The sequence below is a fragment of the Vipera berus genome, assembly GCF_964194415.1.
Source record: "Vipera berus genome assembly, chromosome: 12".
NCBI classification, from domain to species: Eukaryota; Metazoa; Chordata; class Lepidosauria; order Squamata; family Viperidae; genus Vipera; species Vipera berus.
Genome location: NC_138215.1, coordinates 1,952,531 through 1,972,074, shown reverse-complemented (window position 1 = coordinate 1,972,074; position 19,544 = coordinate 1,952,531). Strand labels below are relative to the sequence as shown.

Here is a 19,544-nt window from a genome sequence, read left to right as displayed (position 1 = left end):
TGGGCTGATCTTCTATATCCATCTTGTTATCCCCTTTGTGCAAATCAAAATGCAGCAACACATTTGCCTGAGCGTTGGGAGCTTAAGAGTTTATGGATTTGTAGCATCTCTGTGTATCTTCCTTCCTTTGCTTTGTTGAAGTAATTACCTTATTTGTCTCCCTGGAACCCACCCTCTGTATTGTTCTCTGGCAATGAAGACAAGAGAAAGATTGATAGTTTGAGGTCTCAACCTGGACCAACTTTACCTAAACTTTCCACTTTATTGCAATTTAGTTCACAACATTCCCCTAATATGGATGGGGGTACTTCCCAGCACACCAAGTAGATAAATCATGTTGGAATATTACTCTGGCTAAGTTCTACTATGACTGGAGCATATGTGCTTCCGAGCCACTGAAGCAGAGCCCCATAAAATACACTAATTACCAGAAGTTCTGGTCACTGGGTGATTGATAGCACTCTGCGAGGCAACCTCTTCCTGCCCAGCTTTTCTGATGGTTCTCAGAGGCAATTACTTATTCACCCAGGCCTTGGGCACTGGTCTCTCTGCTTTCTGTTCTGCCACTACCATAAAAGCTGGACATCATCATCCATTGTCACATAGATGACCTTCATTTGACAAAGTCAACCCAGAATAGCCAGTTTCCTCTTGTCTCTCACATGCTCACAAACTCCATCATTTACTAATCTAAAAAACAGCCATTGCCCCCAATATAGACCACAGCACTTGAAATGAAATACCCCAATTCTACCTGTTTATTTCTTAGATGTGTCTTTTTGAACTTTGCTTTAAAGGGTTTTTTTTGTCAAATTGTATCTAAGATAAGTTTTCTATCCAGAGGTCTTCCTCTACGTTATACCGTTTCTCTAAGACTGACTAAAAATGCCCTCTTCAGCTTTCCATCTGCATGAGGACCATAAGCAAAGGCTCCCACAGAAACCATATTTTTAAGGCTCTTCCGCCTAAGATTCACCAAAGGCTGTGCACTTCCCCAAAGAATCAACAGAGATAAGACCAGAGATTTAAGTAACTTTTAAAAGTAAGCTCATTCTATTTTATTCAAGAAGGTCTCATGTGGCCTAACTTCTCAGAAACATGTTTTCTCACTGGGGAGGAGGGGGTGTCCAAGAGTCTTGGTCTCTAATACCGTAAATTCCTTAAAGCTAGAGAATGGCTTTTTTGTTCTTTAAATTGGATGCTTTGTCCCAGAACGTTAACTTTAACTTGTCACCGAAGGTCCCTATCATGTGGAGATCTGATGACTTCTTCCTTCAACTTGCCTCATGCAGAACTCAAATGCTGTAATGCTTGCTCTGAGGAATTCTGGGAGTTGAAGTCTATACACTGACAAAAACTTCATTGAACTGAGAAGCTGTGACCCCTTGCTACTCAGAGAATCCCTGTTCCTGCAAGTTCTAGGAAGGATCTTAATCCACTATTTGCTCTCTCTGCATTGCCCTCCCTCAAGACAACTCCTTGATTGTCTTCACCTGCCAGAATGCAGTTCCAGAGAGCGCAGCAGCTTTTCCCCCTGGAGAGCAAGATAGAGGAAGACATGCATTCCTCGCCCAGGAAGCCAGCGGTCGTCCTCCTCAGTGCCAAACGGCATCAAACTGAACGGTGTTGCATGGGGCAGGGATATTAGCTGTGCTTGCTAGCAGAATAATTCATATTTTTACAAGTTACACGACCGGCAGCATCTGGCTTTTCTTTCGTACACACAGGCAGTCCTCGACTTACAACCATTCATATAGTGACCATTTAAGGTTACAACGCCAGGGAGAAAGGAGGAGGAGGATGGAGGCGCAGTGCTGCCCACAAGGGGAATCTGACCAGCCCCAGCCTGGAGGGGGGGAGAGGCCGAGGGAGCCCAAAGGGAGGCATTCCGGTGCGCCCGGCGATGGGCTGGAGAGCGCCAGACAGTGGCAGCTGCCCCAGGACGAGTGGTAGGTGGGGTGGGTACTCCTGATGTCCGTGGGGGAAGAAGCGGCGAGGAGGCTCTGTGCCCAGCCCAGTCCAGCCTAGCCCTGGCATGGCAAGCGAGGCAGCAGCCCCACGTGCGTCCCCAAGCACGCCCCCACCCCGCCAGGCAAGCAGACCCGTGGCAGAAGAGCGCAGGCGGGCAGCGGAAGGCACGTGGAGCCCCAATCCCTGCACAGCCCCTCCCCACTCTCCTCCCCCCCAAAAGAGCTTTGGGGCTCCGGAGCCTCCCCCCATGCCCCCCCAGGGAAGAAAACCATCGTGAGACACTCTTCTGTTTTAACTTTTTTTCCTTGTCGCTTTTTGGAGTTTTCAGCCTGCTTTCGTGAGACGGCAGCATTTGGGAGGGGGTGTAGCTGCCCCCTTCCCCCCAAGCCATCAGCTGAGCAAGATGCTTTCCTGCCCACTGTCCCACCTGCCAGAGACCCCCTGGAATAGAATATAAATATAAATATAACTTTATTACGGTCATAGACCAGCAATAGACCTCACTTTTTACAATATATTAAAAAGTAGTACTGACATTAATAGTAAATAATAACATCCCTGTTAAGAAAATACATGCTCTCCAAATGTTAGGGTCACTCCCTAGTTTACGTGAGTGAAAAGCCGATAAGTTAAGCTAAGCACATTGATTTGTGCTTTAGATTGTAAGCCGCCCTGAGTCTTCGGAGAAGGGCGGGATATAAATGGGATTAAAAAAAAGTATGTGAGTAAATATAATGTTCCAAATATTGTTAGAGAAATCTCCAAAAAATTGGCACAAGTTGACAGCTATAATTCTGTAACCAATTTTTTTCTCATGGACATTGCAGCAACACAGAATTTTGCCACTGCATGCGTGGTAGAAGGGTTCCAGTCCTGGAGAAGGAAGCCTACATAAAAATTGTCTGCCCTCCCTGGCAATCTCTCTAATAAGGGGAGAATGTATGCTGACCTATAACCTCGGTATAACTCACAGTACAACAAAACATGTGAGATATCTTCAACTTCTCCTTTACTACATATACATACCCGTTCTGCTATTGGTGTTCTCTTATACCTGCCCTGGAGGAGTGCTGAGGGCTTTGAAGAAAGCTATTCTTTGTTTTGGGAAGGTGAGATCATTTAGATATCTTGCCGATTCCCACACACCGATTCCCACACACCGTTTGATTCTATCCCTACTGTGGGATAGAAGTTAGTTCTTCTTGGAAGTCCATGTCCTTTGTTCTATTGATTACTACTTGCTTTGCTTGGTCAAAGCCCAGGGTCATTAAGAATACAGATGGGAGCCCATAAGAGCCCAGCTTGTGATCTGTCACTTGTTTCCAGGGGGAGGGGAAGTTTTCAGTCAACACTAGCGGGGACAGTCCCTCTGGAAAGAAATGCATTTTAAGCCAATGAATGATCACCATCTTCCAGGCTCTTACCTGAATTTGAGGCATGCCTGTCTCAATTCTTAACTGGGCATTTGGAGTTCCTTTGGGTGCAGCTAAGATGGCTCGCAGGAATTTGGTTTGTATGGTTTCTAGCAAGTTTTTCTTTGCAAGGATTCCTGTTTGTGCCCCATATAGAATTTGCGCCAATGTTTTGGCCTTGAAAGGTTTTAAGGCAGCAGGTCTTTACTGACCTCCGCCTGTGTAAAAGAAATGTTTAATTGCATTTGAGGACCTATTGGCTGCTTGCAATGTATGATCCAGGTGGAAAACCACCCCAAGGTATCTAAATGTTCTAACCTGTTTTAAACTATGTCCTTCTATTTTCCAGGAGTATTGGCTGGGTCTTTTAGCAAAAACTAAATTTTTTGATTTATCAAAGTTAAGGACCAAATTGTTCTGTCTGCAATAGCCAAGTATTGCCCTAATTGCTCTCTTCAGTCCTACAGGATTTTGTGAAATAACAACAGCATCGTCGGCATATAGGAGAATTGGGATTTTGCGTTGTGCTAGGTTAGGCGGATTCAGATCAGGGTTCTGTAAGAGATCCCAACCCTGCCAGGCCCCCACAGGCACCCCTCCCCAACATCGAGCTGGCCATGCCCACCCAGTCTGCCACGACCACTGTAGCCACGCCCACCCAGTGGGCCACACCCACCCAGTGATACATAAGTGGGTTTTGGATTACAGTTTGGGCACTTGGTCTCAAAAAGGTTCATCACCACTGCATTAATCCATAACAGCTCCAAGCAAGGTATTCCTCTGTTTTAAATGCTAGTTTCTCATCAAGATTTCTCCAGTTATGACTGCTGAACTCTTCATAGATCAAGATGGCTCCATTAATTAGTTTCCATAAAGATGTGAGTTGGGGGGAAGCCACTTTTTGTGCTTTTATTTATCAAAGTTTAATTCATACCCTCTTCCTGTTTCTCTCATCATTTTTAATTGCTATTCTTCATCACAATTGCTTCTTGCTACTGTTCTGCCATATTTTAATCGTTTTTAAAAAATATGTTAGCTATACTGTTACACAGTCTTGGAATTCTGATGTGAAGAAGAGTTTTATTAATGTTATAAATAAAAAAGCATATTGGGGCATATGTATAAAGCTGTTATCTATCCTGAATTAGGTGAAATATAATTCCCAAATAAGAATAAATGACATTATCCAGTTTGGAATAAAAATACAGTCTGTTAAAAATAAAAAACATGCTATTTATATGCCACCTTTGTGCCCAAATAAACAGGTAAAGGTAAAGGTTCCCCTGCACATGTGTGCTAGTCGTTTCCGACTCTAGGGGCCGGTGCTCATCTCCGTTTCAAAGCCGAAGAGCCAGCGCTTGTCCGAGGACGTCTCCGTGGTCATGTGGCCGGCATGACTAGACGCCAAAGGCGCACGGAACGCTGTTACCTTCCCACCGTAGTGGTCCCTATTCTTCTACTTGCATTTTTACGTGCTTTCGAACTGCTAGGTTGGCAGAAGCTGGGATGAGTAACAGGCGCTCACTCTGTTACGCGGCACTCGGGATTAGACCCACCAAACTGCCGACCTTCTGATCGACAAGCTCAGCGTCCTAACCCACTGAGCCACCGCGTCCCTGTGCCCAAATAAATGGCTGTATTAACTTTATGGAAAAATACAGACCGGTCAGTGATGTAAGGCAGAGTTCCCTAACCTTTCTGGCTTTGAAGACTGGTGGGAGGGGGAAGAGAGGGGATGGTCCCTGCGAGCAATGGGTGAGCACACGTGGGAGCAGCTCCATTTGCACAGCCCAGTTCCAAATGGCTCAAGGCCTGGTAGTGGGCCACAGCCCAGGGGTTGGGGACTGGTCCAACTGAAAAAGTGAAAGCAAGGAACTCTTCCCCCTCTTTTTGTTAGCTGTAACCAGCAAGTCACAATGAATTTAACTGTCTCTTGCAGGGGCATCCATGACGAATAGAGGCAAGCCGTCAAAGTCAAAAGCATGATGCGCATTCCAAAGGGTTTTGATGACTCGGTCCTGGCTGCCATCTTGATTTTTATTTTACCCCTCTTCTAATGCCTCTGATCTCTTATATTTGCTACAGGTAGTCCTTGACTTATGCCAGGATCGGAATTTCCATTGCTAAGCAATGCAGTTGTTAAGCAAGTCATCACAAGACCAAATTTGATTTTACTTAGATATTTATGTATTTGTTATTTATTTGTTAAATTTATTTGCCGACCATCTTGTCATGGGGCTACTCTGGGCGGCTTACAATAGTAAAATGGACAAAGTGATAAATATGTTAATATAATAATAGTAAAACAATAAAACAATAACAGTGAAAGCACAACATGAATTAAAAGATGGGCGGGACAGAAGAAAGCATGGGGGGGGGGAGATGAAGTCAGCTAATTAGTCCAGCAGCCACCTCCAGTATTTTACAACCATTTCTACCAGGGCTGTTAAGTGAATCACATGATTAAGCAAATCATGCGGTCATTAACTGAATCACACAGTCGTTAAGCAAATCTGGCTCCCCCAATTGACACTATCTGTATCAAATAGAAAGATATCCTAATTCTGTTTCAAGCAGTCATTTCTTCATATCTATACAGTTAATCTGAAACTAATGACGTTGCTGCTCCCTTTAAGATGATGTGGCTGATGCCTTCAAACAATGGATGTAAGATAACCTCAAGCTGGCTGAGGAATTCTGCGAGTTGAAGTCCACAAGTCGTAAAAGGGCCAGGTTTGAAGACCTAGTTTCAGGATTGCTCTTGGGCAACCTATAAAGTTTCTGGGGGCCTCGTGTACGTGCAGATCAGGTGGAACTGAGTTGAGAAGTGGGAACAAAGTCCTGGAGCAGAGATGGAAAAACACCTCTAAAGCAGAGTTACTCCATCTTGGCAACTTGAACATGGGTGGACTTCAACTCCCAGAATTCCCCAGCCAGCTTTGAGAATTAAAGTCCAGACGTCTCTTAGTTGGCAAAGTTGAGAAAGGCTCCTCTTGGGGCTCCTGAACTCACAGAAAGGAATGCCTCGTGAGCTACGATGCATTTCACTTGAAAAGTATTTTAAAGGCTGCAACACTTTTTTTTAGTCTGTCTCTTATAATAGAGTGATTTAAAGCCACCAAATCACTGATGGTTCCTTGGATAGTTGGTTATAAAAGGATGATTTTATTAGTCTGGGGAAAGTTGGAAATGTGGTAGAGAAAACAGTTAAAGCAATTTAAAACAAATCATACCGTAACTACTGAAATGTGCCTAAATCCATCTAATGCGTTCAATTAACAACTACTTGAAATCTTTAGACTAAGAATGAGGAAATAATGCTACTTTAAATAGGATTAGTTAATACTGACCGCTGCCTTTCAGAAACAGATGCAGAGTTAGAGTTGAGCCCTGCATGATTAAGGTTTACAGGAGTGGAATGAAAAGAGTAACTAGTCGTGTCACCTGGTCTTGTAATACATCAATTCTAGGTCAATTATCAATTCTCATTTACACACAAAACGCCTCACTGTTTGTTCAGAAGGGATCATCAGCTACAGGTTGGAAGTTGAATTTCTCCAACTCTTAATTAAGCTGCCTTATGATTTCTGATCCACAACTCAACAAAAGTATCAGACCGGGATCTTTACCTGGGAACTCAGAAATCAGTTTCTCAAAAAGAATGAATGAGAATAAATAAGTTCCAAAGAATGTATGAATATCACGACACAAGAGAACAAGACTGTATCTGTTTTAAGCCACCGTCTTTTTCCTAATAAAACATACATTGGAAAGAACCTCTTTAGCTTTTACCACCTAGGGAACCAAAAGCGGAACTGTTCAAAGAGGCATCTGGACATCTGAGCATCAACCTCAGGTCCTCCCCAAATGCTCCCCAGCCCATCCCAGAATCGGCAGGCAGGGGTCTCTAATAGCAATGACCTTCTGTGACTTGGCAGAGGCACCTCGCCTTCTGCAACATGTTTTCCCTCGCTTTGCTCATTTAACACCCGTCACTCAAACCACTCCAATAAAACAACGGTCCTGCTGAAGGGAAGTCTCATGACACACCAATTAACAAAGCACAGACAGACAAATTGTTTCATGCCTCTGACTCGGGAGAGGGACGAGGCAGGCAAGGAAAAAGGAGACTCGGGCAAGTGTGTAAGGAGAGAGAACAAGTGAGACGTCACTTGTCAACTGTAAGGGGGCTTCACCCACTCCATCAGAAGCCTGGAAGACCAACCTGTGGTGTTGGGCTGTTTCTGTGGGGTGGGGACACAGGAAGAGGAAGCTCCCTCCCATTTTTCCATCACAGATATGTTTACGGAGATTCTCAGTCATCCAGCTCATGGCTGTCCCAAAGGTGCTTTTTCAAAAGGCAACTGGTAATGGCCAGGCAGACGTCCAGCACGGCACACGGGCTGAGGTTGGTTCTAATGTGCTGACTTGTAGCAGTCGTTTCTTCACTACTGTGAGAGCTTCAGGTGTGGGAATGCAGACGAACAGTGAAGTCGTATCATAACAAACCACAGTCCCATATGTATCCAAAGTTGTTTCTAACCCTTGCTGACAAAGTCCTGTGAATTGTTGATGGGTGGTGCTGCCAATCAGAGGAGCTAATAAGGTGTTTAAATGTTTCGCAATGTTGTAGGTGATTGAGTTGATGCTGCTGACAATTGGTCTCAGTGGAGTTCCTTCTTTGTGGATTCTGGGGAGTCCGTATATGCATGGAGTGGAGCAGGTCCAGGAAAAGGCACCTTTGAGACATCCCAGCTATGATGCGGGGCAGCTTAGGTAAAACAAGGAGTGCCATGCCAGGCTGGGAAAATAAGGCCGCAGTCAGCCAGAAGCAAGGAAAGAGCTGCTTGGCCACCTGAGGCCCACTTTCCCAAAGAGTTCTCACCTCACAGACGGTCAACGCATCTGATGGCGGAAGGAAGATCTTCCAGGTGCTCTGTGGGGAGGAGGGCCTGGACCCGGCTGTTTTAAATAACTATCGTCCAGTCTCCAACCTTCGCTTTTTGGCGAAGGTTGTTGAGAGTGTGGTGGCGCATCAGCTTCCTCTGTTCCTGGAGGAAACTGATTATCTGGACCCGTACCAATCGGGTTTCAGGCCCGGATACAGCACGGAGACAGCATTGGTCGCGCTGGTGAATGATCTCTGGAGGGCTCGGGACAGGGGTTGCTCCTCTGTCCTGGTCCTATTAGATCTCTCAGCGGCTTTTGATACCATCGACCATGGTATCCTACTGCGGCGTCTCAGGGGGTTGGGAGTGGGAGGCACCGTTTTACGGTGGTTCTCCTCCTATCTCCTGGGCCGTTCGCAGTCGGTGTTGACGGGAGGGCAGAGATCCGCCCCGAGGCCTCTCATTTGTGGAGTCCCTCAGGGGTCGGTTCTCTCGCCCCTCCTGTTCAACATCTATATGAAGCCGCTGGGTGAGATCATTCGTGGTTTCGGGGTGGGGTATCATCAGTATGCTGATGATACCCAACTTTTTCTTTCCACCCCGAACCAACCCAGCGATGCCCTCGCTGTGATGTCCAGGCGGTCCAGGTCTGGATGGGGAGAAACAGGCTTCGTCTCAATCCCGCCAAGATTGAGTGGCTGTGCATATCGGCATCTCGGGTCAACCAGACTATTCCATCCCTAACGATGGGGGGTGAGGTGTTGATAGGGCTCGCAACTTGGGCCTCCTCCTGGATTCACGACTCAATTTTGAAGACCATATAGGAGCCATGACCAGGAGGGGCTTTTGCCCAGGTTCGCCTGGTGCGCCAGTTGCGACCCTATCTGGACCGAGATGCCCTACGCACAGTCACTCATGCGCTCGTGACCTCCCGTTTAGACTACTGCAACGCTCTCTACATGGGGCTGCCCTTGAGGACCACTCGGAGGCTTCAGCTGGTGCAGAATGCGGCCGTGCGAGTTGTGATGGGGGTCTCCCAATACTCCCATGTAACACCTCTACTCCGCGAGCTGCATTGGCTTCCGGTTGCCCTCCGGGTGAGATTCAAGGTGCTGGTGATTACCTATAAAGTCCTAAATGGCTTTGGTCCGGGTTATCTGAGGGAACACCTGCTGCCGGCATCAAGTTCCCTTCGTCCAGTGCGCTCCCACAGGGAGGGTCTTCTCAGGGTGCCACCGGTAAGAGATTGCCGGTGGACGACACCCAGGGATAGGGCCTTCTCAGTGGGGGCGCCTGCCCTTTGGAACCAGCTGCCAGTGGAGCTGAGGACTGCCCCCGACCTCCGTTCATTCCGCCGGGACCTGAAGACCTGGCTCTTCGAGCTCTCTGGCCCAGGCTGAGGATTAATCTTATTTTAACTGGGGTTTTATTTATACAGGGACAAATATAATTTTTTTAAAATTTGTTTTTAACTTTTGTATCTTAGTTTTTTTAATTACCCTGTAAACCGCCCTGAGTCCTTCGGGAAAGGGCGGTATATAAATGTAATAAAATAAATAAATAAATAAATAGAAGCTCTGCCCAGGTTGCTAGCAAATCTTCACAAGACCAACACTCTTAATGCTGGATCCAGCAATTAGTCCTGATCAAGTGACGGTCAAACCCCAATCAAAGAGCCTCCTCTGTCACCAGAAGCCCCCGCCATGAACACAACATGTTAAGGAAACACAGCGCAACACTCAGCATTAGGACAAATTTTCTCCACTCCTATTCATTGATGAATTAGGGTTAAATACCAGGTTATCATTTAAAAAAACATGCTTAACATGGCCAGGAATAAAAATACAGGCAAAATTTAAAATCCCTTTAACACCCCCCAAAAAAACCCCACATCACCCAAAACAAAACATCCGTTAAGGAAGATAAAAAAAGTCTGTCTGGACTGATGGAGATTCGCCCAGCAAGAACCAACCAGAGCTGATCCTGCACGGCAAACCGGCCACAACTGGCCAGCTGTTTTACTCTCATGACAAACACAACTGTTCACTGCAACTCTGCCTCTTGGCCTTGCAAGTCTTGCTTGTGCTCCAAGAGGACTTTCTCATCCCCAATCAGACTTTGGACAGGAGCCAGGCTGGCCCATTTCCCCAGACTCGCTCTCTGATGGTTTTCTGATTCAGCGAATTGGCCTTCGTAGAGGAAGACTGACAACCAGGCTGGGCAGAAATTCACCGCTAGAAGGGAAGCTGAGAGCAGGCCACCTTAGGCTGCCTCTCTTCCCCACAGGGGAGCAAGGGCCTCTCCCTGCCGTGCAGCCCAAGAACGGAAGGAGACCAGGAGTTTGTGACACCTGCAGTTGAAAGCAAAGGGGGATCAGGAAAGCAGTCGCCACAGGAAGTGCACAGAAACATGGGCTCAGGTGCAGTCAAACCTCTGGACGTGAGTGGATTTTTACCCGGCACAGCTGTATCATCTCAGCAGTGCAAGGCAAGGCGTGGCCCTTTACAAGCCCTCACTCAAATAGTCTGTCCCCTTAGAAGAGACCAGGCAGCAGCTAAGCCTGAAGACCTGGCTTGGCGCTTCTTCTCCCAGCCAAGGGCTGATGCTAGTTTCTTTTGGGGGTTGCTATTTGTTTCCTCCGCTGCGCAGGATTAAAGGTGTTATTTTTGAAAACAAAACAAAACAAAAACCAGGTAAGACGCCTACCTCCATGAAGGAAATTCCTAGACTCCAAACATCAGAATGAATGCCATACTGCTCTCCAGAAATCCGTTCGGGCTGTTAAAAACAATCGGGAGAAGGGGACAGTTGAACCTAATGAAACGCCAAGGAACAGTAACACGATAGCCTATAAATTATGCAAGAAACAAAAACTCACGTTTCAAACATTCATGAAGTGCCTAAAGGCGTTTACTGCCTCCATTTACTGTACTAATTAATACCAGCAAATTTTAATCCTGATTCCCCCTGCTGCTTCGGCAGAGTGTGGAAGCTCAACCGTAGGGCCCTGGTACACGATGCACCTGACAAGAGTCCCGGCCTTTTCCTTGTTCCTCTCTTCTTCCCATTTACCAACATTAAGCAAATATAGTTCTTAATACTATCAATACATACAAATTTAAATATAAACATTTTAATAATATTTAATAATAACATCGGTATGTAATGTCTTTTCTAACCAGCTTATTTTACAATTGCATTTGCAAAATATCATCTTATGTAAATCACTATAGGTCCTGTTTTCAGAACTTTTATTTAAGTTTAGTTTCCCCTCAGTAATTGAAACATTTCTTGTCAGTTACAGTTTTCTCAGAATTGATTACATTTAAATATCCAAAATATTTCATACGTTTAAATCATCCCAATATTTTTATATTTCCCATATCATAAAAAAGAAAAAACACTATATACTAATTATAAATCACATTTCTCTTACTGTAAAACCCCTTCATTTTCAAAATTTGACTATTCTTTTAACCATATTTAGACAAATATTTGATCATATGATATTCCATCTGGTATGTCAAGTCATCTCTCTTAAGTATGGTTCTTGCCTGTTCTTATTTAAGCTTCAGTATTCAGAACATTTCTTATCAGTTATAATTTTCTCCAAGTTGATTACAGATGAATATCCAAAACATTTCATTCATTAAATCATCATGTAAGTGACTTACAACTGGTCTTCAGCCACTGTAGTAGCCCCATGGTCACATGATCAAAATGAATAATTGGCACATATATACAAGGTGTCAGAATCCATTGATATCACATTCATAAATGTATGGTTAAAATATTGTGCCTACCGGGATTCTGCCATACTTGTAGAAGGAGGGGGGATTGTTTATTCAGTCTATCTGTGGCGGCTTTCAAACAACCTTTGATCTGAGGGAACTAAGGGGGAAAGTGATCTGGCGTTTGGGGCTGTAGGAAGAAGGCAATCAACAAAGGACTGCACGAAGCTCCTTTCTTCCCATGGAAGGACCTGACAACCAGAATTGATGGGATCCTAACCAAATGGAGTTTGAGGGGAGGGTAGAATTGAATGTGACTCAAGACCACGTCCTGTCTCATATCTCCACAACCAATCCTATCCTAGTAAACTTTTTCTTTTTGGACAACTCGGCTCCAAGAGTCCTAATTTTCTAAGATGTGGATAGGGGTGGGTCCTGACACAAGGTTTGTGGCATCTTGATTGCCATTGTAATAATGATGATGACAATGTTGTTGGAAGGGACCTTGGAGGTCATCTAGTCCAATACCCTGCTCAGGCAGGAAACCCTATACCATTGATGGTGAACCTTTTAGAGACCGAGTACCCAAACTGCAACCCAAAACCCACTTATGTATCGTCGGGTGCCAGGTGGGCGTGGCCCAATGGATGGGCGTGGCTGCAGTGGTCATGGCAGACTGGGTGGGCGTGGCCACCTTGATGTTGCTTGTGGGGAGGGACCCCTGTGGGAGCCAGGCAGGGTTGGGGGTCTCTCTGGCAGGTGGGACGGTGGGCAGGAGGCTCGTCCTGTGGGGTGAGGTGAGGCGAGGCAGGGCAGGGGTGCCATTGCTGCCTGACACCATTGGCCCCCCGCACACAGCCAACTGTGTCCATTAGCAGCCACAGCCTGCCAGCCCGTTTCGGTGCGACATGGCTGTTTGCTGCCTCATGCGTCGCACCCAATGCAGCTGCCATGAGGCCGCGGAACAAGCCAGGTGGAGATAAGGAACCAGTATACCAGTTTCTTACCACCGCCTGGCTTGTTCTGCGGCCTCATGGCAGCAGCACTGGGCAGGAGGCGGCAAACAGCCAGTTTCAGCGCGACATGGCTTTTTGCCTCCGGCCACAGCCACTTGCCGCCTCGTGCGTCACACCCACTCCATCGCAAATCTTTCCAGAAACTCACCACAAAGGACACCCGACACAAAGGATGCCAGCACAACTCCCAGGAGCCAGAGGGGCGCTTCGTGGCAGTGGCACTGGGCAGGAGGTGGCAAACGGCCAGTTTCGGTGCGATGTGGCTGTTTGCCTCCAGCTGCGGCCATTTACTGCCTCGCGCATCGCACCCAATGCCGCTGCAATGAGGCTGCGGAAGAAGCCAAGCGGAGGTAAGGAACCGGTATACTGGTTTCTTACCGCTGCCTGGCTTGTTCCGCGGCCTCATTGCAGTGGCACTGGGCAGGAGGCGGCAAACAGCCAGTTTTGGCGTGACGCAGCTGTTTGCTGCCTTGCGTATTGCACCCAATGCTGCTGCAATGCGGCTCACCAAAAGCAGCTGTGGAACAAGTGGGGCAGGTTTCCCCCTCACCTGCCCATTCAGCTACAGCTTTGGTGGCTCTGTAGGCAGAGCTGTGAAGTTCTCTTCTCTTTCACAAGAAGTTGGAATTGATTGATTGACCATTCCCCCCCCCCCCAAAAAAAAAACCCCTTCATTTCCTTGCAAGCGGTGGCGGCAGATTGTGAAGAAGAAATGGCACAGGGCTGGGAGTCAGGTAAGGAAAGAAAGGCAGTTTCTGGAGGGAGAGATTTCTTTCCTTACCTGCCCCACTTGTTCCGAGGCTCCGACGCATTGCTCTTACCAATGGCCTGACCGCCCACTTCAGCGCCCTCCGGCACTCCACCTGCTGCTTTGGTTGGCCTGCCGGCCCCCACCTCAACACCCTGCCCACCGCCACCCAGCATGGCCGGCCTGGGGCTGCAGGGGCTGGCCTGGCATGGGAAGGGCACGTGCCCCACCCTCCTGCCCCCATGCAGGGTAAGGTTGCCGGGCCCACCCCCGCCCAGATGCCCTCGCCTCCCCCAAGTGTTTTTTTACCAACCTGCCTTTCAGCTGCATTCCGTTTCTCTGTTCGCTTCTCAGCCTTCGCTGCATTTTTTTAGGACTATGGGTTAAAAAAAAAGTTCCAACAGACTTTCTAACTTCTTGAGATCTCTGATGGAGAAATGGAATGCAGCTGAAAGGCAGGTTAGTAAAAAAGGCTTGGGGGAGGCGAGGGCGGGCGCGGCAACCTTACTCTGCACAGGTATTGATGCAGGTTGCTCATGGACAAGACTGGGGCGACGGCACACGTGCCCACAGAGGGCTCTGCGTGCCACCTGTGGCAAGCGTGCCATAGGCTTGCCACCATGGCCCTATACCATTTCAAACAAATGATTGTCCAATCTCTTCTAGCTTTTGGAGGCAGATTGTTCCACTGATTAATTGCTCTGTCAGGAAATTTCTCTTTAGTTCTAGGCTGCTTCTCTTTGGTTAAGTTTCCATTCGTTGCCTTCTGGCGCTTTGGAGAATAGCTTGACTCCCTCTTCTTTGTGGCAGCCCCTGAGATATTGGAACACCGCTATCATGTCACCCCTCGTGGTTCTCTTTATTAAACTAGACATACCCAATTCCAGCAACCGTTCCTTATATGTTTTAGCCTCCAGTCCCCTGATCATCTTTGTTGCTCTTCTCTTTCTAGAGTCTCAACATCTTTTTTACATCGTGGTGACCAAAACTGGATGCAGTATTCCAAGTGTGGCCTTACCAAGGCATTGTAAAGTGGTATTAGTACTTCATGTGATCTTGATTTTATCCCTCTGTTAATGCATCCTAGCACTGTGTTGGCTTTTTTGGCAGCTGGAGCACACTGCTGGCTCGTATTTAAGTGATTGTCCACTAGGACTCTGAGATCCCTCTCACAGTTATTATTATTGAGCAAGATACCACCTATACTATACCTGTGCATTTGGTTTTTCTGGTCTAAATGTAGAACCTTACTTTTTTCACCACTGAATTTCATTTTGTTAGATAGTGCCCAATGTTCAAGTCTGTCGAGATCCTTCTGTATCTTAAGCCTATCTTCTGGAGTGTTAGCTATTCCTGCCAGCTTGGTGTCGTCTGCAAATTTGATGAGTTCCCCATCTATCCCCTCATCGAAATCATTGATGAAGATGCTGAAGAGCACTGTGCCCAGAACAGAGCCCTGGGGCACCCCACTACACATTTCCCTCCATGTAGATGCAGTTCCATTGAGGACCACACACTGAGTACAGCCGGTCAGCCAGCTACGAATCCATCTGGTGGTGATGCTGTCTAACCCACATTTTTTTTAATCTTATCAAGTAATAGGTTGTGGTCTACTTTATCAAATGCCTTACTGAAGTCCAAGTAAATTATATCCACAGCATTCCTCTGGTCCACTAATTTTGTCACCTGGTCAAAGAATGCAATAAGATTTGTCCGGCATGATCTGCTTTTGACAAACCCATGTTGGCTTTTGGTAATGACTTTGTTTGCCTCTAGGTGTTCACTGATTTATTGCTTATCTTTTCCAGAATCTTCCCAGGTATTGAGGTCAGGCTGATAGGTCTGTAGTTTCCTGGATCCACTTTTTCCCCTTTTTTGAAGATGGGAACTACATCAGCTCTTTTCCAGTCCTCTGGTAGTTCCCAGTGCTCCTGGATCTTTGAAAGATACAGTTCAGTGATTCTGAGATCACATCTGCCAGTTCCTTGAGAACTTTGGGGTGTAATCCATCTGGTCCTGGAGATTTGAACTCGTCTAGGGTGGACAGGTACTCACTTTCCATTTTCTTGCTTATCTTGTGTTTCTGTTTTTTAACGGAACTGTTTTTGATAGGTTGGACTGATTTTTCCCTTTGTGCAAAGACGGATATAAAAATTGAGTTAAGCAGTTCTGCTTTCTCACTGTTGCTTGTCACCTTCTTGCCACTTTCTCCCATAATGGACCAATCATTTTCTTAACTTTTTTCTTGTTTTGTACATGTTGAAAGAAGCATTTTTTTGTTATTTTTGACTTTTGTCGCAAGCCTTAGTTCACTTCACCTTTGCAGGCTCGGGCTATTTGCTGATATTCTGCCTTAGTTATGTGCCCCTCTTTCTACTTTTTATACTTGTCTTCCCCCCCCCCAATTTATCAGAGAGTTCTTTATGCAGCCATGTTGGGGTTTTTTAAGAGCTGTTATTTTTCTTCTTCATTAGTATTGTGCTAGATTGGGCTTTTATCATCTTCCCAGCCAGCTTCCAACAAGAAAGTCAATGCGGGAAGCTGGATTCACTTCACAACCATGGGATTTGCTTAATTAGCTGTGATAAAAATCAAGCACAACTTACTGAACAACTGCCTTGCTTAGCAGTGGAAATTCTGGTCCCAACTGTAAACATAAGTTGAGGACTACCTATAAAATCTATGACAGTCCAAACAACCAAGGCTTTCAGGGCTCTCTGCTCTTTGGCCAAATGTGCTCTGGATCACCTACTTTTTTTTAAAATCCCATTTATATCCCGCCCTTCTCCGAAGACTCAGGGCAGCTTACAATCTAAAGCACAAATCAATGTGCTTAGCAATAGCCTTCATTCTATGTATATGCCTGCTTATTCGGGCTTTCGCCTCCCCCCAAGCGGCATTATTACAAAGTCAGCTTATTGCCCCCAACAATCTGGGTCCTCATTTTACCTACCTCGGAAGGATGGAAGGCTGAGTCAACCTTGAGCCTGATGGGACTCGAACCTGCACTAATTGTAGGCAGCTGGTGTTACTTAAGGAGGCATTAGCCCACTGCTCCACTGCAAGAAGCAGCCCTTCCCTCCGGCTTTGGCACATTTCTAAGCCTAAGCAGCACCTGGATCTGTCACTAGGTGACCCATCGTCCTGCAACAAGTACATCCTGCATGCAGTAAAGAACTTCCGGTGCCAGGACTGCCATCCTGCTATGCCAGCCATGCTTTGCCAGATGCCAACCTGCCATTGACTGGGGGGGTGCTGCGGAGGGGCGGGTTGTTGGGAAAGGGGAAACAAAACCACTATTTGTGCCGTCCCGTGAGAGCGATCGGCTGCTCCAAGGTCAAGTGTCTGGGAATAGGATCCAACTCCTTTCAGCTGGCCAAGACAGGGACTGTTACCAAAACAATTTACTGTATTTGAATGCAATTTAACACGTTGAGATATTGCAGGTAGGAAGTTGGGAAAAGGAAAAATTAATCAGGGAGCTTTGGCACATGAAATCTCAGCTCCGGCTTTGCCACATTGGCTTGGCTTTAGTAAAATGTATTTTCGCTAATCATGGCATGGAGAGTTTTTCTTTTCTAACTGACTAAGTTGGGACAGCTGACATGCGGACAGGCCTAGAAGCGGTGTGCGAATCCTCCAATCCTATGAGCAACTTGTGCTCAGATTACAGCCCACTGAACTATCTGCAATACTCAATGAGAGCAAAATATGCAGAGCCTCTCAGAACATCACTTCCTGACTTGGGTTCATTCCCCGCCTCCTCCTCCTCCCTAACTCAAGCAGGTGGTGTCATTGCCTGCCTGCACAAGGCAAGGCAATCCAACTTCCCTTTAAACGCTCCAGAGCTTAATGTGGACAGCAGCCTTCAAATCAAATTACGGGACAGTTTAATACCACGCGAGTCAGCAAGGGATGCCAAAGAGTCAGTCACTCTTTAACTTAGAAGCCGGGCTGTGCACCATAGAGATCAAGTACGGTGTGAAACGCAACGATAAGACAAGGAGGCGAGAACTTCCTTCCCACTGTGCTGTTAATGCACCTGTCTAGTTGAGGCACCTTGTACAACTCCTCCCAGGCTCCTACAAAGCCCAGAAACCTTTAGAGGAAAACAAATGGGCCCAAATTAGTGACAGTTCAACGTGCTCAACAAATAAGTCTTTGAAGCTGTTAATCCCAGGTCAAGAGCTTTTAGCGCCAAGTAAATGTTAAATAAAAAACACTGAACAGAAAAGCCTTTAAGTCGTTGCCTTCGAGACGGGAGAGGCTTAAACCTCCGGCAAGCAGCAGCCTGCAGAGATGGCCGGGCAGGGCGCTTAATAACTGAATTCCAATCAGTTTAGGATCTGGATTTGGGTCTCCTCAGGTCCTGCTGAGATCCAGCTGGCAGTCGGTGGGATCTGTCCTGATTTCCCTGCTCTCTGCGCTGCAATGGCTGCAGGCCAAGAACCCTGGCCAGCGCGCACAGCTTCGGCCCAGAATCTGCCTCCCTGGCGTGCAGCCTGTCTACTTCGGTGACCATGAAGCCCCTTGAAGAAGTTAAGGGCTCACGTGGAGACATCCTAGTAAGGCTCGCATCAGCCCCAAGCTGGGAAATAACAAAGCCATCTTGCCTTGTCCCTCTCCAAAATCCAGCAAGGCTTTAGTGTTCTTGTTGGACATCTCATCCGGTTGCAGACATTTCTCACAAAATGTGTGCCCTCTGGGCTGCCTTGGATCCATGCTCTGTCCTTGCACATTCCATGCAAGGCTCAGCTTTCTTTTGGCACCCTTTGAATTACTTGCGGCAGAAGTTGAGGTAGTCCTCAACTTACAATAGTTCACTTAGTGACTGTTTAAAGTAACACCACTGACTTATGACCATTTTTCACACTTCTCACTTAGCAACAGAAATTTTGGGCTCAACTGTGGTCATAAGTCGAGGACTACCTGTACAATGACAAGCAAAGCATTATACTGAGGGCCAAGCTTCCCAGGCCGACTTCATAGCACTGCACCTGCACTTCTGTTGCTTGGACGGTGCCTCCCCCAAAGCCAATGGCTGATGCTCTGCTGAAAAGGCAGGAGGGTGGCAAAAGCCCTTTCGGCCTCCTAAGCAACGTTCTCAAGTTGCTCACATCCAGGGCGACAGCAGGTCGACTACCCAACATTTGAGGCGTCGCTTTGCAAATGTCTGAGAGCAGCTGCTGTGAAGCCGCTGGGACACAGGCCTCCCCTCTGGAAAAGCAGTGCAGGAAGAAGCACTCCTTGGATGGGTTTCACGAAGGGACTTCTGATCACAGGTGGAAAGGGTCAGAACAGAGTTGGAAGTGACCTTCTAGTCCAGCCCCCTGCTCATGGAGGAGACCCTATACCAAGGGTGTCAAACTCGCAACGTCACGTGACGTGTTGCGACTTTTTCCCCCATTGCCAGCAATGGGGTGGGCACAGTTTCGGCATGAGGCATCCAGCCCGCAGGCTGGCAGTTTGACACCCCTGCCCTATACCATTCCAGATAAGCAGCTGGTTGCCGAGTCCCTTATGTGCGGTCACGAGACCGTAGGGGAGAGTGCAGCCATGCAAGGTTGAGAAGCCCTTCCGTAGCGGCTTCTTAATCTTGCACCGTGTGTGATGCATGTGGCCAAGTGCAATCTCACTGCTTTGAACAGAACCGAACAGAGTAACAAATTGGAAGGGACCTTGGAGATCTTCTAGTCCAACCTCCTGCTCAGGCAGGAGACCCTATACCATTCCAGACAAATGACTGCCAGTCTCTTCTTAAAATCCTTCAGTGTTGA

The 19,544-nt window shown here is 46.9% G+C and overlaps 1 protein-coding gene across 11 annotated transcripts in view; it reads right to left on the bottom strand.

The window, feature by feature from the left end:
• The window catches only part of MAP2K5 (mitogen-activated protein kinase kinase 5), a 168,191-nt gene that overhangs the window by 81,430 nt on the left and 67,217 nt on the right, over nucleotides 1–19,544 (bottom strand). For 9 of the 11 annotated variants that reach the window (XR_014027728.1, XR_014027729.1, XR_014027730.1 and 6 more), the window contains exon 16: nucleotides 10,979–11,050. The exons of 1 other annotated variant lie outside the window; for it this stretch is intronic. Coding sequence is in view for 7 of the 10 variants with exons in the window: in XM_081337657.1 (XP_081193783.1) it covers nucleotides 10,979–11,050 (72 nt within the window). In the remaining 3 variants the exon portion in view is untranslated. Of the gene's footprint in view, nucleotides 1–10,152; nucleotides 10,623–10,978; nucleotides 11,051–19,544 lie in introns of those variants that run through there. One more of the 11 variants, XM_081337655.1, reaches the window with a different exon arrangement.